Here is a 24,609-nt window from a genome sequence, read left to right on the forward strand (position 1 = left end):
ACCTCACTCTGCTCTGTAACACACTCTGCTCTGTACCTCAGCGGTGAACGGACGCATCCGCGCCTGCTCTCGCTGCCGTTCAAAGCTCCGACCCCCCACCCGCGACCATTTGCAACAACTACGACGCCAGAGACATTGCCGGCGCGATGAAGAAGACGCTTACGCGCAAGCGTGCGGTGGGTACGTTAAAAGCGTACCTATCGCCATCAGCAGAGCATGAATGGCAGATGCCAAAGAAAACTGCAAGACCCTCTACTGACGCCAACCTGTTGCCGACTTCAAGTCATAACAGGTATGACAAACTCCCCGAAGTTGCCGGGAGTAAACACGCAAGAGTGCCACCTGTCATCATGGAGGTGGTTGGCACACATCTCCAGACCATCGACCTCATCAAGTCGATGACCAAATCAGGTAATTTTACCCTCCGCTACACCGGAAGAGGTAATGTTTCCATCCAGTGTGCGACGCTTGAACTACGAGCGACCCTGATGGATGGTTTGAAGGGCCGCCGTGCCTTTCACACCTTCACTGCCGACGAAGACAAGACAGTTAAATCTGTCTTGAGGGGGCTTCCTGAGGTTCCCGTTGAAGAAATCGCTGCTGATTTGGAGCGGCAAGGATTAAGCGTCGTCAAAGTAACGGCGATGAACACCAAGGCAGAGACCTCCTCGCGGCTCTACCTGACGCAATTTTCCGCTGAGACGACAGTGACGTCCATAAGAAGCATCCGGTACGTTTGCTTCACTAAGGCCACGCTTGAAAAATACAAGCGTAATAAGTCGCACGCGACTCAATGTTTCAGATGCCAGCAGTATGGCCACGCTGCGAGGAACTGCCAACGAGACCCCAGATGCGTGAAATGCACAGGAAACCACGCCACTTCCGAATGCACTAAAAAAGACCGAGAGACGCCAGCAACCTGCACTGGATGCAGCGGAAGTCACCCGGCCAACTACAAGGACTGTCCTCGCAGGACAGAATATCTCCTGCAGATGAAGAAGAGGCAGCAAAAGCCACATACCGCCGTACTGACCGCACCCAAGCCAACGTTCGCTCTGGAACAGAGTCAGTTTCCTGCCCTTCGGCCAACGAAACCAGCAGTGAAAAAACCGACTATCGTCCCGGAAGCCACCCCAATTAAGACGCAACAACGCCCCCAAGCGCGACAGTCTGAGAAGCCCTCATCCGAAGTCATGTCTACTGATGAGCTTCGCAGGATGCTGACTATCCTCCAGGAAATCCGAACTAAGGCCGGAAAGTGCGCTAGCAAAATTGAAATTGCTTTGATGATGGTCGAGTATCTCGATGACCTCTTCTAAAGAAGACATTCAACTCATGACGTGGAATTCCCGTGGGATCCGTAATAAAACCGGAGAGCTGGAGCTGTTAATCAGTGAGTACAAACTTGATATTGTCGTAGTCACCGAAACTTATCTAAAACCACATGTTAACGTATATTTACCTAACTTTGCCTGCATTCGGAGGGACCGACCCTTAAGGCCAGGCGGAGGGGTCGCGATATTTGTTAAAAAATCGATAAAACACGCACGTATAAACACTAACACTAATAATCTAGAAACCGTCGCGATTCAAATTATTCATAAAAATAAAATAATAATAATTGCTGCGGGGTATAATTCGCCTAGTGACGAACTGCTCCGAAGTGATCTAGATTCGATATTTTCTCTAGGAGACTCGGTCATTCTGACTGGGGACTTCAATGCCCGTCATATGCATTGGGGCTGTTCTGGGGCAAATCGATCTGGAGCGTCACTTTTTAACTACTTGAGCGACTCTGACACGATTGTTAACTTTCCAAATTCACCGTCGCATTACCCTTCCAATCACATGACGCCGTCAATTCTGGATATTGCTTTGGTTAAGGGTAACTTAAATACGTCAGAAATGTATTGCGTTCAGGCATTGTCTTCTGACCATCTTCCAGTGTTATTCTCGCTGGAGGGTTCAGCGGAGGTAGTCTCTGAAACGCTTTTTGACTATTTAAAAGCTGACTGGAAAAAGTTTAAAGATATAGTCGAGTCTCGTTTGCAAGATGAGCGACAGAATTATACTCCGCATAACATTAAACAAATTGACGATGATATCAGTTATTTAACATCCGTTATCGAAGAAGCCAAAATATCATCAATACCGACGCGTAAAAATCATAATAATAAAAATCAACTTACTCCACAACTTATCGAAATAATAAAAATCAAAAATAAACTAAGAAAACAGTGGCAAAATAATAAATCTCCGCGACTTAAATCTGTAATAAACCGCGTAACTAGTTATATTCGCGATAAAATTCAGCAAATAAAAAACGAATCGTGGACGCGTAAACTAAAAAATCTAAACCCGGCAGATAATTCCTTATGGAAAATAACTAAATCACTTAAATATAAACATTCGGAAATACCCCCATTAAAAAATGGAAACACCATCGCATGCACGAACAAGGATAAGGCAGAAAATTTAGCCAGCGCTTTCTCCACATCTTATTCGCTTACTGTAAATTACTTAGATTCAAAAATAGACAACAAAGTCGCCCGTGCGATACGAAATATTAATTCATCTAGCGTAGATATTAGTTTAGTGAACAAAGTTGGTTTATCAGAAGTTAATAACATCATAAAAAATTTAAAGAATAGAAAAAGTCCCGGTATAGATAAATTAGATAACGTTACGATAAAACAACTTCCAAGAATTAGCATCAATTATCTAACAAATATTTTTAATGCCTGCTTATCTTTCGGGTACTTTCCCGCTATTTGGAAAACCGCAAAGATCCACCCAATTAGAAAGCCAGGAAAGGATAACACTATCGCAATTAATTATCGTCCAATAAGCTTATTACCGTCATTCAGTAAACTATTTGAAAAAATAATTTTATCACGTTTAAAGGGATCTTTGGGGAATAAAATTATCAATGAACAGTTTGGCTTCCGCGAAAACCACTCTACGACTCATCAGCTCAATAGGTTAACAGAGCACATCTCTGCTAATTTTAACATGAAAAAATCAACGGGACTCTTATTGTTAGATGTGGAAAAAGCGTTTGATACTGTGTGGCATGATGGGTTGATTTACAAACTCCACAAATATAAAACCCCTAACTATCTGCTACACTTGTTACGCTCCTACCTTGATCGTCGAAGTTATGTTGTTTCAGTAAATAATGAACAATCGATACCGCGTAATATCCCAGCTGGTGTTCCTCAGGGGAGTTTACTTGGACCGTTCCTTTTCATTTTGTACACAAATGATATACCTATTTTAAAAAATACTTGTCTTTCAATGTATGCCGATGATACGGCGATAATGAGTAGCTCTTACGGTCTTAAGCCTATTTCAATAAAATTGCAAAAATCCTTAACTCTCTTAAGTAATTATTTCAAAAAGTGGAAAATAAAAATAAATCAGGACAAAACGGAGGCTATAATTTTTACAACTCGAAGACAACCTTTGCCCCCGACTATTATAAGCGAGCAGGGAAAATGTATAGAATGGAAGGCGAGCGTTAAGTACCTCGGAATTCACCTGGACTCCAAGCTTAAATTTAATAAACATATAACCGAACTTAAATCTAAAGGGCTCGCAGCCATTGCGGCGTTAAAACCAATTTTTAATCGAAAAAGTGCGCTAAATACTAAAAATAAAATTCTATTATACAAGCAATTAATCAGACCGGCAATGACTTACGCCTGCCCAGTGTGGAGTAATACGTGTAATACTAACTTTTCTAAGCTACAAGTTGTTCAAAATAAAGCTATAAAAATAATTTATAATACACCTTTTTATACTAACCTCAAAAAACTTCATAATAAATATTTAATTCCAACTATTAAAGAACATGTTCACCACCATACTAATGATTATTATAAAAAAATACCGCGAAATCATACTAACCCGTTAATCTCAAGAATCGGTGATTACGACAAAAACAAACTCAAATTTAAATATAAACACAAAATGCCAAAGCACATCTTGCTCTGACGCATAAATTTTATCTATTAATTTAACAGCTCCAGGTCTACGAGTTTTATATTAAAAATATATATTTATAATTTAAATTTTTTTTTTTTTTTTTTGTTAAAGGTGTTTATGTACTTTGACCTAAACTTAACGTATTTTATGTTCTTTTATTATTCTTATTTTTGTAATTCCTCTTAATTTAGCTAATCAATCGTAAATTGTGATAATGGTAATTAACCAGCAACCAATGAAATGTAAATATATATGTTTATAAAAATGTATTATTTAATTATGTAATAAACGATAATTAAAAAAAAAAAAAAAAAAAATTTATTGAACATTTTTTTTTAATATTAAACATTATAAATGTATGTATCGTATATGTTATGGGATAGGGCATACGACTTTTAGAAAGGCTTCGGTAGGACATGACACAAAAAAGGTTGGGGAACAATGGGTTAGAATTTATATTAAGTGATAAGACTCATTTTGAGAGATAGTCATAATCATTATTTTCAGTGTTCAATAGTGTTTACTTATAGTGTTGTTATTGCTGTAAAACGTTAAGATTGGTACAACTGGTCGATCTGTCATTCGCATGTCGGCAGTTCGTCATTATCATTATTAATGTGTTTTGGGGCCAACTTATTTGGTTGGGCTCGCAACATTGTTAGATGTTAAACACCGCAAGCGTGCTTTCTGTAGCCGTTCTGACGTTATTCCCGCTTCGTTCGTCGCTCTGAATACCTTCGCATTTTACATACAATTAAATAGATTTGTTGAGAATTATTCATGGAGTGTTCATGTCCTGACCACCGCTCACTCGCTCGCACCAGGCCTGTCCAGCAGTTTTGGTGCAAGTGAGATATTTTATAAGATATTTCTAAAATAAATAATGTTTTGCCTTTTTATATTTATAAATATTTGGCGACAGGATGGTGACGGATGGCAATTATACAGATTGAGTCGCTGCAGTAACGTTTTTATTGATGATTAAAGTTGTTTACATGGTTTATATAGACTATTGGTGGCCAACCCGTGGCGCATACGCCAAACGTGGCATATTAGATGCTCACAAGTAGTACATTGCATCCTTGCGCTCACTTATTCTTTTAAAATAGGCGTCATAACTGAATTCATATTCATATTTTTAACTCAAGTGCCCTTAGTTTAATTCATTCAGCCTTCGGTAATGTTCAAAATATACATGTGTGAACAAGCCTTTTCATAAATGAAATTAATAAAAAGCAAAACAAGGTCGTGAATAATTGATTCGAATTTGAACAGCGATCACCCTCTCGTCCATGTGATTATTTCTGATTATTGTAGATTTGCGCTCTAATAAACGTGTCTTTTGAAATGACGTAAATTAATTAATTGAATTCCGTTATTGAGTTATTCTTTTTCCTCCCATAAACGAAGCAGTTCTTACTCTTATCTCTATTTTACAACCCCAAATGTGAACGTAAGAAGGTGTAAAAATAGTGTTCGAGTTGTATAGCGCATCTGAACTTGTATGTAAAAAAATTGGCGCATGGTATACAAAAGTTGGCTACCTTTGATATAGACGGTGTGAGGATCAGCAGGCCGGCCGTACCCGCAACCGGCCGTTGCGAGTCCCATCAAAAACCGTCACGCCCGTGTTACTAGAGTGCCGCCAAGTTTTGGCCATAATAAAAATCTATATATAAATACAAATAGGCCTCCATAAATATTATAATATTTCTTTTATATCAGGTGATCGTCCAGTATTTTTTTCTTTATTCTGACTCTGAATAATATAATTATGACCAGGCTGAGAATAAAAGTCTGACCGAGATTTCCATTTTATTCTGATCCAAAGTTGATTAAAATTCTGACCATTTAATTCGCTGTCCATTAAAATAAAGATTTTTGTTATTTCATAGTAATATAATTTGTTGCATGTGCTTAACTAAAAAAATCATAAAAGAGGACATAAATCAATGTTATTTAAAATGAAAATAATAAAAACAATTTCTAAGCAATGATACATGCTGAAACGTTTTGGGCTAATGTCTGTTACGATACAGCGGTGGATTTAAAATATAAATAATATAAATATAATTGATCAATAAAGAACGGTAATAGGTAAAAAATAATATATTATGTAAACTTTTACATATGTACATCAACATTATTATATCATACAATCTAGTTACAAAGATCGTAATCAATGTATAAATTAATCTAAAATTGGTAACAAGGAAAATGTACAAATTTACAATTTCGTACGTAAATTTATACTTTTTTTATAGGTATTATTTGATAAGGTTTACTTTCTAATGTTTTTGAGCGTTTATTTAATTTTCTATCACAAGAATCACCATGAAACTTTACATGATGTAAAAGGTAAAATTTACTTTTGAATGCTTTTCTACATTTGCTGCATTGAAAATCATAAACATCTCTATGTATATAAATATGCTGCGAAAGCGCACCTTTGGTTTTAAATAATTTTCCACATTCGTTACACTCAAAGTTACGCGAGTCATTATGAGCAACTTTCATGTGTTGTAAAAGGCAAACGTTAGTTTTAAACACTTTTTCACATTTGCTACATACAAAATTATAAAAATCGTTATGAAACTTCATATGCTGTGACAGTGAACCTTTGGTTTTGAACGCTTTTCCACATTTGCTACATACAAAATTAAAAAAATCATTATGAATCTTCATATGCTGCGAAAGAGGACTTTTGGTTTTGAACGCTTTTCCACACTTCCTACATTCGAAATCACAATTGTTTTTATGAAAATTCGTATGGACTAAAAGCATGTATTTTGTTTTAAATGCTTCTCCGCATATGTTACATGCGAAACCACAAAAATTATTATGAATACTCATATGATATGCAAGGTTGCGTTTAATTTTAAATGCTTTTCCACATATGTCACATATAAAGTTACAAGAATCGTCGTGAATTTCCATATGCTGTGAAAGACATCTTTTGGTTTTAAATGCTTTTTCACATTTGATGCATTTGAAGGAACTGGTGTCGCTATGAAATTTCATATGCTGTAATTGGGCAAGTTTAGAATTGAACGATTTTCCACATTCAATACATCCAAAATCATTATGAATAGTCATAAGGTCTGGTAATATTTTTTCACATTTTACATTACAAGTAGCGAGATGATCCAAAAAAGCCTCTTTTTTAAGAAACATCTGAAGGCAACGTGTGCATGTACATTCAAATTTACAATCAATATTAATTCTCTGATGGTATGAAAGGTTACGTTTAGTTTTAAAGGCTTCTCCACATTTGTCACATATATAATCACACAATTTAATATGACGCGAAAGAATAAATTTAGTATTGAATGTTTTTCCACACTTTCTGCATTTAAAGTCACGAGAATCATTATGAATAGTCATATGCTTTTTAAGAGAACTTTTACTTTTTAATACTCTTCCACATTTGTCGCATTCAAAATTAAACAAATTATCATGAATCTTCATATGCCTTATGAGGTAAAGTCTGGTTTTATATTTTTTTCCACATTTGTCACACTCAAAATTACAAGACTCTATATGAATAACCTTATGTCTTGTAAGGCTCAATTTAGTTTTGAATGTTTTACCACATTTGAAACATGTAAAGTCACAAGAGACGAGATGTTCTAAAAAAGCATTCTTTTGAATAAACGATTTAAAGCAACGTGTGCATGTATTGACTTTTCTTTTCTTAAAGTAGCTTGAAGGTTGTGCATATTGTTCTGGTTTTTTTCTCTAAAAAAATAATCAATCATTTTAACCCGAATTTTATAGATAAATAAAATTTCAGCTACAAAGATAAGGTAACTTAATTTATGTGTAAAATTATTCTTGTGATTTCAGATGTCTTCTATACGTACTATATATATATATATGTATATATATATACAGAGCTTCTGGAAAACATTCTCCAAGGGATTTCTCGGAAGCTCTGAGAATCGTATCATATACTATGATATATCTCACCTATTGAAGTAATGTAAAACAGAAGTTATACAATTTAAACTCTACTCTTGAAATTTTAAACAAGTATCAATGAAATTTTAGGTACAAAAATATGCAATGTTTATAAACAATATCAAATATCTTTAATCTAATTGAAAAATAATAATATAACTGAAATCACTATGTCGACTTATCTTATCTTTGTAGTGTTACCATTAAATATTGTATTTGATTTGACTATTACTTGTGCTTCTGAATGAAAATATGATTTTTGGCAGTATAAAATATCCTTGGTGCTAGTATTTTCGATTAGTATATCTTTCACATCGTGTATTTCTGAAAAGATAAAGCAATTAGAAAAACAGATATATTAAAGCGCTTTATAATACAAAGGCGTGTCTTTCTAACCAATTTCAATTTTATCATCGTCTATTTTTCCTGTATCACATTCATCTTTGTTGTCGTTTTCCACATTTACATGTTCGCACTTGAAAAAAGAAAAGTTTTAAAACATAGCTCATACTAAATTTTATTAATGTTGTAATTTGGTTTACCTTCACAATTGTTTGAGAATAATCAAATGTTTCATTGCTGTATTCAACGCCTGGCTCTACAAAAACATTTCGAGTTTTATAATATATAGCCAGTTTAGAAAATAATTTTTATATGATACAACTGGATATTTCTATGTTAATTTTTTACATTCTGAGTAAGGGCACCACATCTTAGTTGTGTCTTGAGTGTTATCGTCAAAGTATCAGTCTTTCTATGTTTTAGTGTCATTAAAAAGATTTGTGAATGAGTGGAGATAACGAAAACCAACTCAAAAAAAGAGGAAAATAAAACTTGGGTGTTTTTACTATTTATAATTTACAGTGTTATTTACACATAAGTACCCGTTTAGTAATTTATTTATCTATTTAAAATCTTGTTGCAACAGAATAAACACTACCAATGACTAAGTAGTGAATCTTCAGACTGAAATCGGTCTGTATATCAGTGATGTATATTTTATTGATTATTAACTATTATTACATTCTAAAATCAATAGATGTCACTACGCATGACCTTCCTCGAATTATTTTAATTATTCATCCCTGAGTTTAGGAAAATGTATGAAAACCAAATCTGATAATCGATCAGAATTATAATTATATACACAATAAAAATTAAAATAATACTAGGGTCCATATGGGATTCGAATCTAGGTCTTTCAGGTATAAGTAACTAACTTATACTATGAGTCTATCATGTTGTTATTTAATGGCATGTCAGCAAATTCGATAAATCCTCACTTATCTAATAGGAATATTTCATATAAATGTATGTATTATAGACATTACTAATATTTATATTATACTGTATAGTTTATATTCAGGTTTTTATTTTGTCAAATATTTTCAATTAACTAATGTTAAAAATATTTGAGCGAGATTTGTATTCACCTGCCGATCTCGGGTGGATGGACATGTGAATGTTTCATGTTGTCAGTCTTCTTGTCGACAATGTTTATTTTATTATTGAATATTTTATAAGCTGTTTACGTTTTTTTATTTTCTATATATTGTATATACACAAGGTAGCCAGATTTTTAAAATACCAAAAGGCAATTTTTTCAAGACATCTGGTCACCTTAACATATAGTATACATAATTCCTTATATGTACATTATATATTTATTTTTATAGGTTAACAATTGGGATTGGGTTGACAATTACTCTCATTGTAGTAATAGGTTTTTATACACAGGGCTTTCAACGACATAATTCATATATGACTTCGATAATAAATTCAAAATTATATTTGACTGTTATTATTGTAAATATATCGTAATGCTTTACAATTGGGTTACAATAAACTCTTACATGCAAGTATTGTAACAATACAAGACTGAAAATTAAGGTTTCATATTATTATTTCAGCGCCTTTCCGGTTCGTATTAATTAATTGTATTTTTAAATGGAAAATCATTTAAACAGTTACCAGTTTTTACAAAACATAGAAGTGACATCGTAGCGGTTTGACGTCTCGGAGACGACGTCACAGCCCTAACCCCAGAAATTAGTTCTACATTGTGGTCGAAACAGTTGTAATAACGAGTAGGTTAATAAATCAAAAAGTTTCTTTTTTATACTTCTATAGGATGACCCTATAGAAGTCATCATGAAAATCGCCAGTATGTATTGGGCACCTAAAGGTGCTATAAAACTTTGTTTTATTTTTGTATAATTTAAGGTTGAAAAACGTTTTAATTTATTGAAATAATATTTAAGTAACTTATGGCAGAAATAGGTGCTCCCCCACATATTAGCAAATTTCGAAATGCCGCACAGGAATATCAGCCGCAGTGAAAGTGTTAAAGCTTTCAAATAAAAATCTTAATGGTAATACCATTGACCATTGCTTCCAGAGCGACCACGCCACTAGCATTGCTTTCACGAACATTTAAAACTTTTTATATTAATTACATGTTTTGGTGACTATTGCTCCCAGGGCTATTGTGCCCACGAACATTAACGAACGAAAACTGCTCCCCTGGAATTACCCACACGGAACATCGCTCTCATTGAATATTGCCCACACAGAACATTGCTCACATTTTTTTTTAATTTGCTGTTTGTACATCGGGAGTATAAATTTTAAACTAAATTAGCATGTCAGAATTAAAAGAAACGCCAATCAGGATCTTTGGATTTGAAAAAAATATTTTATATCGATGTTTCGTGTACATATTCTATTGTAAAACCTAGGCACATATTTCTAACTTCAGAGAATTACTAGGCTAATCTTAAGTAAATGTTTGTTTGCCGCAAAAGCGATTGGAATTTGAACAAAATAGACATTGGAAAGACAGTTATGGTATAAGCACCGGGTAGTAAGCGTTTTAACTATCACAACCGCAAACAACGCAATCCCTATATTTGAAACTTATTAGATTTATACCCAAACTTATTTAAATCTTTTTAATTTTGTTTTGTGTTATAGTTTACAAATCTTTTCATTTAACTGCAGAATATTTTTAATATTGCAGTATCGATTGCAAGTTGTGAGCGATCATTCAAAAAGTTAAAGCTTATTTTGACATATTTGCGAACTTCAATGGGACAAGATCGTCTTAGTAATTTAACTCTTCTTAGAATTATAAAATATTCAATACGTTTGTGATTATTTTTTTTAAATTTATGATTTTCCTTATTATACTTATTGTATTTAGTGTTGAAAGTATTTAACAATAATCGAGTTTTGCTGTCGTTAAAATTGATGTCAATAACATTTGAGAAATTTTCATATAATGGACGTATTCAAAAAAAAATGAGAAAAAAGTGTGGGGGGGGATCAAATAGCATTTTCACCCCTGAGCGCAAACTATTCTAGCTACGGCACTGTTATGGGTTCATTAATTGTAGAGAGACCGAAATATTTTTATTCGAGCGTAGAACGAGACCAATCTATGCCTTTTTGTCACTGTTTATGCATGCACATAAACGCATTTCCTGCTTAGACCCGATGACGTCAAGCACGTGTGTCTTCTCAAACGTTCGCAATAAAAGACAATATATTTTTTAACACTTTTACCTAAATTACTTAAAATAAAACATACAACTTTAAACATACAACATAAAAAAAATAGTAAATGTTACATTAAAAAATAGTAAATTATTACCAGAAGAAAGTTACACGTAGGTTTTCGTCCAATATTATGAGTACTACTGGACGAAGATGATTAAGGCAAAAGTCTTTACAAAAAATTCTAACGCTGACTTTTACGGTTTATGCAAATAAACGCTCTTCTGTCGTTTAATTACACATTTTTTTACTAAATCTACCGATAGGAGTCGTATGACATATTTTCGACGGCATCGATCGTTGATTCGCTGCTCAGAATATTTACTGATCTATATATTATAGGCACTGAAAGCCATAATATCAACGTGCTCCATTAATATTCCGAATGGCCATCTTGTCGCCTGTACGCAAGAATATTCACGAGTAATTTTGTCTCCTAGATCAATTCCGCCATTTTTCTACTATACAAATTATTCACCGGTGGTCGTTTGTTTTTGCTGTCTTCACTATCTGTGTCTTCAAAGCTTTTGTACTGAGCAACAAAACCGTGTGAATTTTTTTGAAACATAAGACGCCAAGTACACGTTATCAACAAAACCAAATGCGAAATTCTCTGACAAAGCTGTATAGAATGGGCGCGTAAAACTTAGAATCGCTGATCTCCACTGTGACCTGACAATTGAACGTATAATTTCACATGATCACCCTATTATATTTCTCAGCAATACTATGTCGATGAGCGTTCACATCTTGGAAAGACTACAACTGGTTGTCAACTTCTAGGTATGATTGTGTTAGTTCGGCGTGCGTGTGTTTTGGATAAAAAGTGGAAGTTGTGACGTTCACTGCTCAAGAGAGTGAACCCACGTGAACTTGTTCAATGATAAGTATTTGTGTCCCAAAGAAAATTTTGACACGAATCAATGTGTTTCATAACATATAAAATATATACAAATATTACTAATTAGCTGCGTTGACTGTTCGAATGCTACGAATCGAAAAAAATATTATGGGCTTTAATTAATTTATATAAGATTCATTACAAACGTTTTATGTAATGTTAGTATATTTCATTTTGTATTATCCAAAATAAAACTATGCATTTCATCGACAAATTCAAGTAAATAAATGTTGTGAAGGTGATGGAACATAATATTAAAATAGCAATAGTTGTAATGATGCAACAGTACCACTTTTTAATTCTGTGTTACAGATGTCAAATTTAAACTGCGCGTTAATTTATTATTAGTATTTTTTGTTCCTACGTTTTATGTTTAATAATACATTCAGTGACGAGGCGCAAAATGTCAAATTACTTCACTCGAGAGGGGGTGATGTATTTGTTTTTATATGGCAACACGCTGTTGTTGTGCGTTTTGAATCGAATCAGTGCGTCATTGGACGCGTCGTCAGTGTGTCGGTTTTCGCCATCGGTCGCAAAATGGTGAGGTGGAGATGGTTTTTGGTGCTCTGCGCCGTTTTAACGGCGGCGGATTGCTCGGCACGACGCTACGGCAGTCCTTCTAGCACCTTGCACATGTACGAAAGCGATGCTCCCAGAGGACCCAGGCTCGTGGACAGATTGCCGGCGGACGATGACTTCGGCTTCGAGAACTCCCCCAGGACCAGGAGAGACGCGCCTTCGCTCTCCAACATAACGTCTAAGGTATACCGACGAATCGATCGGTTCGGTCAACTTTGACAATTACGTGCGGATGCAGGTGCGATAGCGATTGCGAGTGCAAGACGTGGCGATACATTCGACTTTTTGTCTAAAAAGACACTACTTCTATTGTCCCTTTCGGTTTGGGTACAATAGCGCTTTGTTCAACCATACGTAAATTGTACTTATCTTCCTTAGTAACTTCGCAGTATTATCGACAGGATGCATTTTTATTTATCAGCGACTTTGCAAACATTTTTGTAACAATTTTTGCGAAGTCGCTATAATTATTAATTAACAGCACATTAAGTGTTACGTATTGACAAAATGCCTTTTACTGCAATATGTATCGTTATCATATAGTTTCTTTGTTTATTGAAATTGACTACACACATCTTTTTCTAGAGGGGGAGGGGGGAGACAAAAGTTGGCTAGTCATTTTTTTTATGATTTCATTAAGATTCAATGACATGCATTTTTCTGGCCAAATACAAGGGTATCCCTGTTTAGAGTCCATGTCAAAAGTAATAAAATTGTGCTATTGAAGTGGAAACGCTCAGTTATCTAGCGTTCATATTAAGACTTTTTATAACAATATTACGACTTATAATAAGTGAGAATCAAATGAAGCACATCTAAACCAAATTTTAACCAATAGTAGAGCGCAAAAACAATCACTTCTCAGAAGTCAAAAATCCATGTCAAAAGCAATAAAATCGTGTCGTGAATTTTTAAATTGTTTGAGTAATTATTTTTGTGCCCTCCTATTGACCAAAGTTCGGTTTGAATACACTAACTAATACTCTCATATCACAAGTCCATAGTAATATTGGTAAGAATAGCTATCATATTTTTAATACATAGTGTAATATCAAAGTGCTGACAAACTATGAAGCAATATGCGAGACGTGACATCTGTCTATACTTCTTCAGTTTATTTTCCGTTGAGAGAGGAGTTGAATCAGTTTGTATTTTGGACTTGACCTAATAGAATTTCTAAAACTATAATTAGTTTTAAAACTTTCATTAGATAGGTTTGGGCTTGAACAGCAAATTGAGTTTCATAGACATTTTAGAGCAGCATATAATTTCACTAGCGCCTATCAGTTTGATTATATTTTCGCTAGCAGAAATATACATCTTCTGGTGATAATGTACTTAAACTTCACTAGTGAAAATATAACTTTACCAAAAAAATACTCATTCACTGTAACATTTATAAATCGTATGCAAATAAATAATGATGAGTATGTAAATGTAAATATTACTACATATGGAAAAGTTAAAATCATATAATTTCACTAGCACCTGCTAGATAAATTATATTTTCACTAATAAAACTATATATCTATCAGTGAAATCTATTCTGATATGATTTCACTGAAATGACATATTTAAAAAAATATTTTAGGGATAGATTCGGGACTGTTTTTTTAAGATTTTTATGATGGATAATCAGAGAATTTCTGAGATAATCCGAGAATTTAGAGTCAGGCACATATTTTCAACGTTTTTTCAGGAAGGGGGGGGGGGCAAAAGTTGGCTAATTAGTGGTTGTTTTTTTTTTTAATATTTTATTTCGATTTCATTAAGATTCATAGCAGGGCTTCGAACAGGAACTAAACCGGAAATCGGAAAAAACGATATTTTTGTTAGAACGAATACCGAAGCTGAACCAAAAAAATATCTTTATTTCGGTTTTGTACATGTCACAAAAAGTGCAAGCTGTGCAACATTTGAAAAATATTTGGAATATGTTATACAATTTTTAGAGAAAGCCGACAATAACAAATCCACACATAAAATAATAAATAGATAAAACATCCTTTCCTGAAGGAAGTCGTAAGGCCAGACAAAAAATATACTATTATATTCTTTGTTCTGTGGATACTATACAGTTGTTTTCGCTGCAGTTTTTCAGCATTAATCTACTTTTATTGTGCTCTTTAATGCGGCAATTTATTAAATAATTGTAATACTATTAGTATTACAAAATTACCGAATAAAAAGATGACGGTATTTACGATGCCAAATGCGAGGCATGTTCAGAATTTTATATAACTTGTAAGTTCTTAGGATATTAGAATATGAATTGGTAATATGAAATCCTAGAACCGTGAAATATTCCTTACTGTAATTGTTCAGACAAAGAAAATATATTTGGAGGAGTAGGGATAGTTTCTTTTTCAATGTCTAAGTAAATTTATCTTAGTATTATTCAGATATGACATTTAATTTATTTAATTCAATATATATCTAACTTTTTAATTTTTTTTATTATGTGCTAAAGATTTAATAATTGTTTTTTACTAAAATATAATAAAATACTGTCCTAATAAATAAAATAAGTTGAAACATCAGTATGTATATATTATTATAATTGCAGCTTGAATTTTTGCATTTAAATATTGATTACACTCGATAACAATTTTACATTTTGTTGCAACAAAGATAATATAACTCAACATGTATGTAAAACTATAGGATAATTTTTTTAGATAAATTTGTTAAAAAATTCAACAAAATCCAGAATTTATTTATAAATTTAAAGAGTAATTATTGTTACGGATAATCGCTACAATTTTTTTTATCAGAATGCTAATTATATAATATAGATAATTTATTACTCTTTTTTGTTATAGTCTTATCATTTATACGGCTTCGTATAGCTATATGTATTTTACCAATGTTACAGCTGATAAAAAAAGTTGCTTACCGCAAAGGTATAATAATATGTAAAATTGTACATTGTATTCAAATGTGTATTTTAGTCCCACATGCAGTTCTTTGTTATTTAACAAAATTTTGTAGTACTTAAAAATAAAATATTTTATTGGATTAACTATAATAAAAATCATATGTTCTATAAAAATAATAATATATTAAAAATTCCTGCATATTTTTTTAGAAAAATGATGAAATGAAACAGCAGTTGTCTTATAATTTACCCTAGTTTTAGACTATGTAAATTGTTTTTATAACTTCCCATTAACTATATAACTATACTTTATACACTCTACTAAAATGCAATTTTAACATTGTTCCATCCTAACGAAGTAATATATTTGATTAAATAAGTTAAAAATTAAATTGGGTAATACTTTTATTAAATTATATATTCTCCATCTTCTTCTACAATCAATTTTTTTATATCTGATTCGAAAAATAATATATTTTTGGAAACAATAAATTCTTTAATCCGTTCTTGTAAAATATTTTCTAATAGACGATTGTCGTTTAGAGCAATGTCTGAAAAATACGGTGTATGAGAAAGGAGTTGCCAAGAAAGTATTTTTGGATATATGAGGGCGAGCACAATTACTCATCTTTAATTTATAAGGGAAGGTCTTTTTTATGGTTTGATTCGCTTTAAAACGAATTAGCTGATTACACTATGTATCTGTCGTAATTGTCTGCCTATAATTCAATAACTCATAATGAATTATGCCCTTCATATCCCACCAAATGCATAACATTATCTTATTGGGGTGTAATCCCGTTCTCGGGGCTGGAATTGAGGGTTGATTGATGTCCAACCAGTGCCTTTTAAGTCACATGTTAAGGTAAAGGTTCCATTTCTCATTTTCAGTAATAATTCGACTCAAAAATAAATCTTTTTATTGCGTGAAATAATTTATGAGATACCCATATTCTCCAAATAAACACCTTTCCTAATTTTTTAAATGTTTGTGAACTGATGTGCTAGTTTGTGTATCATTAATTTCGAACCTGCTTTGATGGCAGCCCTAATATCCTCACTAACAACCAGTCAAAATTCCCGGAACGAAATTTTTAGAACATATTATATTTGCCACTTTAAACTTAATGGTATTCCTGGCCATTGCATTACATATGTTTTTAACTGCTATTGTCGCATTATGACCGAGTTGAAACTCGTAAAGCATAATATAGCTTAACTGAGATTATTTTATCTCCACTGGCAGTTTTGATTTAGGGTTAGTAGTACATTATACACCGCTAAATAAGAATTAATATTAATATTAAATCATTGTAGAGTAATGATCATTTCTATATTATTAAATTTGCATGATCAGTAGTATCCGTTTTTTTGTTTTTTTTTTCAATCATGTGCAAAAAATACAACAGCAGAATTTTAATAAATTATTTATTCTCCATCTGAATCTATTTACCATATTATATCAACTTTTTAATTATATTATTATAAATTATAAAAGTATTTTTGTTCAGTGGCAAAAAGTAAGAGAAACCAGTTTTTTATATTTCTACTAGATTCGTATCTTTTTGCTGCAATACAGAGAACAGATGAAAATCTGATAGAGAAAGAACCGAAGAATAAGGTTGATGTGGAAACAATTTCCATTTAAAATCCATAATTTTTTTATTATGATTTTTGCTGCAGGGTCCCGAGTTATCATAGTGTAAAATGACACGACATATGTTGACCAGTCCTGGACGATTTTGCTTGAATTTTGTCTTTAATCTCTCGAATTGTTGTTAATAGACGTCCAATGTAGATTCGTACCAATTAAAAATGTGTCACTCCTTCAAAATTCCACCACACACAAGATACGATCCACCCAGGTTTGTTTTTCTGGAGGATTACTTTTGTCTACACATTGCCTTTGGCGTTTATTAGTTTGTATAAATGCTTTATTTCTAATTTCCAGTAGTAATTGGAACCTTTGATTGGGTTTATTCGAGTGTCTTCGCTATCTCGCAAACATTATAGTCTTGAATCCATTTCTACAAAATCTTGTAGAACTTCAATAACGAAATCTAGCAAACACGTTCGTTCGGCCACACAGTCATCTCCGTACACATTAAAAATATTTCTATGCGCACTGGCAATAGGTTAATTTAATTTAATAATAACAATATATATATATATATACTTAATATGAGTTGGATTTACTTTCATATTGATGACTATTTTCTCCCGAAATTTGTTCTTGTAGATGCCAAGACAGGTCTAAATGAACTAACAATGATGCATAGTAAAAATATCACGAAATTTGTACCCCTAGTTTTTTGCTATGCATTTTAAAACAATAGCGTAAAAACGGCACGTATTTATGGCATTACCGATATATCATTATAATCATTTTATTTTTATGATAAGATAACTGATTCATTAATTTATTAAAAACATATAATCTTCACTGTATTATGTAATCTTATATAAATATGTTATAACATAATAACGTTCATACTCAACTGCCTTTGGTTTCTAGTTATATTGTGTAAATAAAGTTTTTTATTGGCTTAATTTCTAATACGGGTTTTGGATGCTTCGTTAGTGGCAGTGTGGCATAAATTTTACTATCAGAGAAGCATTCATCTATCTAGTTAATTATGTTAACTGACTGTCTTTGTTATTTATTTATTGACATGGAGAAGGCAAGGTGAATAGAGAATTGAGGTTGATTAAAACGAAAATATAAATCGCTGGGAAACAATGGGATAATGGAAATAAACTTTTCTCTCTCACCTTTAAATGTACTAGTCAAGCTGGTAAAACTATGCAACTAAATTCTGTTGCACAGTTATGGCAGCTTAAAATGTATTAGTAGCATAATAGGGATACTAACTTTAAGGATTAGTTTTTACTTTGGTAATCCACTTGAATTCAGGGAGCTTAAGATCAATAAAAAGAACGTGCTGCAACTGATATGATCCACTTGATTGGGAAATTGATTTCATCGATTTTTACATTGATCGGTGCATGTTTTAGATTAAAATTAATAAATATTAAAGTTATCGAAAAATAATATTTAAAATTATCCATGAAAACGTTGTTATTGAATTTATATTTTTTCTATATGACTAATACATTTTCTAATTCTAATGAACTGCCTCAGATTATGTTGTCTTGGATTTGATATAAAGTGCTATATAATAATAGTATACTACTGATTTTGAATGACCAGGTTATCATGTTTATTTCACCTCATGCTTAACCTTCAGTGTTGTAAATAATGAATAGAATATTTGACAAAAAAATATTGTAAATCATTTCCATTTAAAATATGTATTCGTAATAATTTGCAGGTTTTTCAAATATGACAAAAAGGAAAAGTATTTTTTATAGGCGTCACAATCGTTCTGTTGAATTATATAAATTTTTGCTGAATAGTCTGATTGTATTCATGTGGGTTTCGTTAGTAATCACTTCATGAGTCATTCCCTCGTGACTGTCACTCACTGTGATAATATTGTTTGTTCCCTTTGTCGATATTCAACTCAAGTTATTGTCAATGGTGACTTTGCCTCAATAAAAAGATTTATTATATTACATCAATATGGAGAACAATACGTATTGTGAAATAACATATTAGGTTTAATTTTCAATTAACTCTTGTCAGTAAAATGATATTACTGAACTGCAGATGTGTTTGATGTAATATTATCTCCTTTGTGGTTTTGTGTTTCATGAATGTATGTAATTTCATTATAACAATGACATTATTATAGGAAAAATCAATCCACATTGCATAATCTATCCATATATAGGATGATTGTTACATAATATTGGTCAAATTGCAATTTAACAATACTGAGAATTAACATATTTAAATTAGTTTTGTAAAATAACTTTATAATGAGTCAATACAAAATTAGAAAATAATAATTCAATAATTATGGCACGTAAAATATTAAAAAAAACGTTATTTTTGTAACAATTTTTTTTTATACACATATATAATCATTAATTGTTTTTTAACGTTTAAATAACCGCAATTATTGATTAATACTAATCACAAAATAGAACTATTTAATCTTTATGAAATGAGCAGTGTAAAACTAAATTATTATTATTATATTATAAAATAGCATTGTTTGTTTATAGGTGCGTGTTGTTTTCATCCTGTATGTGTCTTTAAATTTATAACCGTTGGTTAAATTTGCTTGTTACGCTGCATTGAATTGCTTAATCGCGTTATATTTCCAGTAGAACGTCATTCTGGTCTACAACCGAACCATTAAACGTCATTATTCAATATAAAAATTGTAAAGCATTAAGTAACAAGTGCGTGTATCCTAATTGAAAGACCGATGGTGTGAATAGTGCAGCCAATTGTGGCTTGTTTGTACATTCACAGTCAAGATTTATACTTACGTATTGTATTTTTTGCTTAAAGATTAATCCGCTGAACGACACTCATCAGCAGCTGATGGTGCACTGGGTCGGCGAGGGAAGTAGCGTGATTATCTGCCTGGCCCGCGACCCTGCATTGCCATTGCAGAAGCATGAGTCAACGACACCGTCGGCCCTGTACATCTCTTACGATTACGGGGATACGTTCCAGAATAAAACGGACAGCTTCAGACTAGGCGACGGCCCTGACGATGGATATGCCTTGCTCGACAAATTTTACAATCATCATGTCATCACTTACTATGTGAGTATACCTTTGTTTTGTTTGAACTTGAACATAACGACGTAAATATAACCAAGTCGTCCAGATTCAAAGCCGGCTATAATAATAATTAGGGGAATAAAAACGAGAATATAATGTGTATTAAATGGTCTTCGACTAATTTTACTGTACGTGTGTTTACTTAAAATATTATGTCGAGTCCATAAGTTTTTAAAGTGGACGTCATTTCTACGACGGCGCTTACGCGATTTTATTGCGTTTGATGTGAATTTTTGACTTCTGAGATGTGATAATTGTTTTTTTGCGCTCATAAATTATATTTTCGCTTTTAGAAATATATATCCACTTGACTTCACTAGTGAAAATATAACTTCATTGAAAAATACACATTCACTAAAATGTGAATAAATAATGATAAGTATGTATATGTATATATTACTTCATATGGAAAAGTTTAAATCATATAATTTTACTAGCACATGCCAGATAAATTATATTTTCACTGATAAAAATATATATCTACTGGTGAAAATGTATTCCGATATGATTTCACTAAAAAGACATATTTAAAAAAATATTTTCGGGATACATTCGAGACTTGAGGGATAACCCGAGAATTTCTGGCTTAGAATCTGGGACGTCATTTCAAGTTTTTCTAGGGGGGGGGGTCAAAAGTTGACCAATCAAGCGTCGGTTTTTTAATATTTCGATTTCATTAAATGACATGTTTTTTCCGGTCAAATTTAAGGGGGGGGGCAGCCCCCCATGACGTCTCTGCCATTTGTATGCTAGAAAAATAATAAATAGTTATTATATATTTATTTATTTAAAATGTATAATAATATAATATAATTGGACAAATTTCACACAAGGACTCACACAGCTTTTTCCAGAAGGGGGAGGGGAGTCTGAAAGCTGGCCAGTCAATGGTCGCGTTTTAATATCTCTTTTTCGTTAAATAACATGCATTTTTCTGGACAATTTTAAGGGGGCGTGTCCCCCCCCATTCCAATGACGTCCCTGCTGGGTTGTTGGAAAAAATACTAGATCAGTCATAAATGCTTATCTGAATTATAAAAATTTACGCCAGCCTTGAGTCTAAAGATAGACTTTTTACTTAGTGGAAATGTTGTTAGGGATTACAAAATCAAACCACAGTGAAAACCTAAGGATCTAAACTCTGGGGTCTACAGTCCATACTTATTAGACATGTTTTTTTACTGTGAAAGACATTTGTTTTCAAGTTATTTAAAGTTATATCTTAAAATTAATAATATTATACAATATTACAAATAAAATAAACGAGAAAACTAAATAAATAAACCGTATTTAAAATATTTAAATTATTATATAAATATCAATAATATAAATAAAACAATTCTTATAAATGATAAACTTGTATGATCTAATAAGATAAATATTAGTTCATTTCTTGAATTAATAACAATTAAATTCCATTTAAATATAAAAATTAAATGTATATAATACTATTTATATTATAAATATATAATTTATTTCATATTATATAGAAGAATTTTTTTTTTTATTGATGATCATTAAATTATTTAATCGAATATATTTATTCAAAATGGACTGGATTTGGGGCAGCATTTATTAAAAAAAAATAATGTGTATTAAATGGTCTTCGACTAATTTTACTGTACGTGTGTTTACTTAAAATATTATGTCGAGTCCATAAGTTTTTAAAGTGGACGTCATTTCTACGACGGCGCTTACGCGATTTTATTGCGTTTGATGTGAATTTTTGACTTCTGAGATGTGATAATTGTTTTTTTGCGCTCATAAATTATATTTTCGCTTTTAGAAATATATATCCACTTGACTTCACTAGTGAAAATATAACTTCATTGAAAAATACACATTCACTAAAATGTGAATAAATAATGATAAGTATGTATATGTATATATTACTTCATATGGAAAAGTTTAAATCATATAATTTTACTAGCACATGCCAGATAAATTATATTTTCACTGATAAAAATATATATCTACTGGTGAAAATGTATTCCGATATGATTTCACTAAAAAGACATATTTAAAAAAATATTTTCGGGATACATTCGAGACTTGAGGGATAACCCGAGAATTTCTGGCTTAGAATCTGGGACGTCATTTCAAGTTTTTCTAGGGGGGGGGGTCAAAAGTTGACCAATCAAGCGTCGGTTTTTTAATATTTCGATTTCATTAAATGACATGTTTTTTCCGGTCAAATTTAAGGGGGGGGGCAGCCCCCCATGACGTCTCTGCCATTTGTATGCTAGAAAAATAATAAATAGTTATTATATATTTATTTATTTAAAATGTATAATAATATAATATAATTGGACAAATTTCACACAAGGACTCACACAGCTTTTTCCAGAAGGGGGAGGGGAGTCTGAAAGCTGGCCAGTCAATGGTCGCGTTTTAATATCTCTTTTTCGTTAAATAACATGCATTTTTCTGGACAATTTTAAGGGGGCGTGTCCCCCCCCATTCCAATGACGTCCCTGCTGGGTTGTTGGAAAAAATACTAGATCAGTCATAAATGCTTATCTGAATTATAAAAATTTACGCCAGCCTTGAGTCTAAAGATAGACTTTTTACTTAGTGGAAATGTTGTTAGGGATTACAAAATCAAACCACAGTGAAAACCTAAGGATCTAAACTCTGGGGTCTACAGTCCATACTTATTAGACATGTTTTTTTACTGTGAAAGACATTTGTTTTCAAGTTATTTAAAGTTATATCTTAAAATTAATAATATTATACAATATTACAAATAAAATAAACGAGAAAACTAAATAAATAAACCGTATTTAAAATATTTAAATTATTATATAAATATCAATAATATAAATAAAACAATTCTTATAAATGATAAACTTGTATGATCTAATAAGATAAATATTAGTTCATTTCTTGAATTAATAACAATTAAATTCCATTTAAATATAAAAATTAAATGTATATAATACTATTTATATTATAAATATATAATTTATTTCATATTATATAGAAGAATTTTTTTTTTTATTGATGATCATTAAATTATTTAATCGAATATATTTATTCAAAATGGACTGGATTTGGGGCAGCATTTATTAAAAAAAACTTTGGATTGCAAAGGGTTAAATAATATTTTCAAAACATGCTATCTGTTATACGGAAATGTAATCAAAGAGCATGGATAACTAAATATAAGACTGGTTTTGTCATTATTTTATCTAAGTGGTAGAAAAATAATGCAAAGATAATAATCTATTTTAGATTTTATTGCTAGTTGATAATGCAATAGGTCATCCGCAATGTGACGATAATTTAAATAAACAATAATAATAATGTCCCTTACTCCGAATACAAACCATTATTTAACGAGTGCAATTTAACAGGTAAATATTTTAAGAGATACGTACATTTGAATAAATATTTTGTTCCATAAAATGGATTGGATGTGCATTTATGTAGGGTCTTCGGGTTTTATTTCGGAAAAGGATTCGTTCCAGAGAGTTATTTATGGGGTGTTCACTATTTTGACCAATGCCCGCTCGCACTTAATCTATTAAACAGTAATGCACAAACAATTATTTTATATATTGCTCATTTAAATTGTCCTCTTGTTCAACCAATTGACATGACGAACAACATTTTGATAGACAGCGATAAATCGTTAATGCGATTCTGGAAAGAGTATGACTTTTATAAAGCTGTCTCTCAGTGTATGAGCATTTTTTTTTCACCTCTTCATCTTTGTTTCGGGTTACATGAAAACTTTCGAAACAATTAATCACGTAAGTCGAGGATTTATTAACATATAATTAAGGGCATTTTATTTTTCAAATAATACTTTCATGTAATATCATCTTGATGAATAACTGCTCGCAATCTTCACCTTCATTTTAAAATGCAAATCTATGTCTAATATAGCAACGTGCTATGTTTTATTTTTTTTATTTATTTACAATATAATAGAATTTAAATAGGCGTATCTTTTCCGTATAATTTATTAAATTATGGACGCAAATAATGTTAACTTATTACTTCAGCGAAAATACAACGTAATAATATAACATAACTAAC

The 24,609-nt window shown here is 31.9% G+C and overlaps 3 protein-coding genes across 5 annotated transcripts in view; 2 read left to right on the top strand and 1 right to left on the bottom strand.

Moving 5' to 3' along the window:
• The first annotated feature begins 28 nt into the window (after nt 1-28).
• LOC148238116 (uncharacterized) lies at nt 29-2,226 on the top strand. The gene is made up of 2 exons (XM_088205955.1): nt 29-730; nt 803-2,226. Exons 1-2 carry the CDS (start codon nt 147-149, stop codon nt 1,317-1,319), a joined length of 1,101 nt encoding a protein of 366 aa, XP_088062081.1. The 5' UTR covers nt 29-146; the 3' UTR covers nt 1,320-2,226.
• A 3,857-nt stretch (nt 2,227-6,083) lies between these two features.
• LOC148238117 (uncharacterized) lies at nt 6,084-10,014 on the bottom strand. 2 transcript variants are annotated; one of them, XM_088205928.1, is made up of 5 exons: nt 9,919-10,014; nt 8,490-8,545; nt 8,344-8,422; nt 8,180-8,271; nt 6,084-7,725 (listed from the first exon to the last, which is right to left on the bottom strand). In XM_088205928.1, exons 1-5 carry the CDS (start codon nt 9,944-9,946, stop codon nt 6,235-6,237), a joined length of 1,746 nt encoding a protein of 581 aa, XP_088062054.1. In that variant the 5' UTR covers nt 9,947-10,014; the 3' UTR covers nt 6,084-6,234. The 2 variants fall into 2 exon arrangements, with proteins under 2 accessions (XP_088062054.1, XP_088062055.1); XM_088205929.1 differs by lacking the exon at nt 9,919-10,014 and adding an exon at nt 9,381-9,531.
• A 2,876-nt stretch (nt 10,015-12,890) lies between these two features.
• LOC148238118 (sortilin-related receptor-like) overlaps nt 12,891-24,609 on the top strand; it is a 309,166-nt gene continuing 297,447 nt past the window's right edge. For both annotated transcript variants that reach the window (XR_015812708.1, XM_088205895.1), the window contains exons 1-2: nt 12,891-13,168; nt 20,287-20,547. Coding sequence is in view for 1 of the 2 variants with exons in the window: in XM_088205895.1 (XP_088062021.1) it covers nt 12,944-13,168; nt 20,287-20,547 (486 nt within the window). In the remaining variant the exon portion in view is untranslated. The remainder of the gene's footprint in view (nt 13,169-20,286; nt 20,548-24,609) is intronic.

Source organism: Plectrocnemia conspersa, unplaced genomic scaffold, assembly GCF_051122295.1.
Source record: "Plectrocnemia conspersa isolate PC_06_02 unplaced genomic scaffold, ASM5112229v1 ptg000002l, whole genome shotgun sequence".
NCBI lineage: Eukaryota > Metazoa > Arthropoda > Insecta > Trichoptera > Polycentropodidae > Plectrocnemia > Plectrocnemia conspersa.

What these genes read in the sequence shown, in the direction of transcription:
- LOC148238117 (XM_088205928.1), bottom strand. Translation starts at nt 9,946, where the DNA reads ATGTCACTTCTATGTTTTGTAAAAACTG. An exon ending in ATTCTCAAACAATTGTGAAG is followed by an intron (nt 8,423 to 8,489) that starts GTAAACCAAATT and finishes TCTTTTTTCAAG; the next exon opens with TGCGAACATGTAAATGTGGA. An exon ending in CGATGATAAAATTGAAATTG is followed by an intron (nt 8,272 to 8,343) that starts GTTAGAAAGACA and finishes TTATCTTTTCAG; the next exon opens with AAATACACGATGTGAAAGAT.
- LOC148238116 (XM_088205955.1), top strand. Translation starts at nt 147, where the DNA reads ATGAAGAAGACGCTTACGCGCAAGCGTGCGGTGGGTACGTTAAAAGCG. An exon ending in ACGTCCATAAGAAGCATCCG is followed by an intron (nt 731 to 802) that starts GTACGTTTGCTT and finishes TCAATGTTTCAG; the next exon opens with ATGCCAGCAGTATGGCCACG.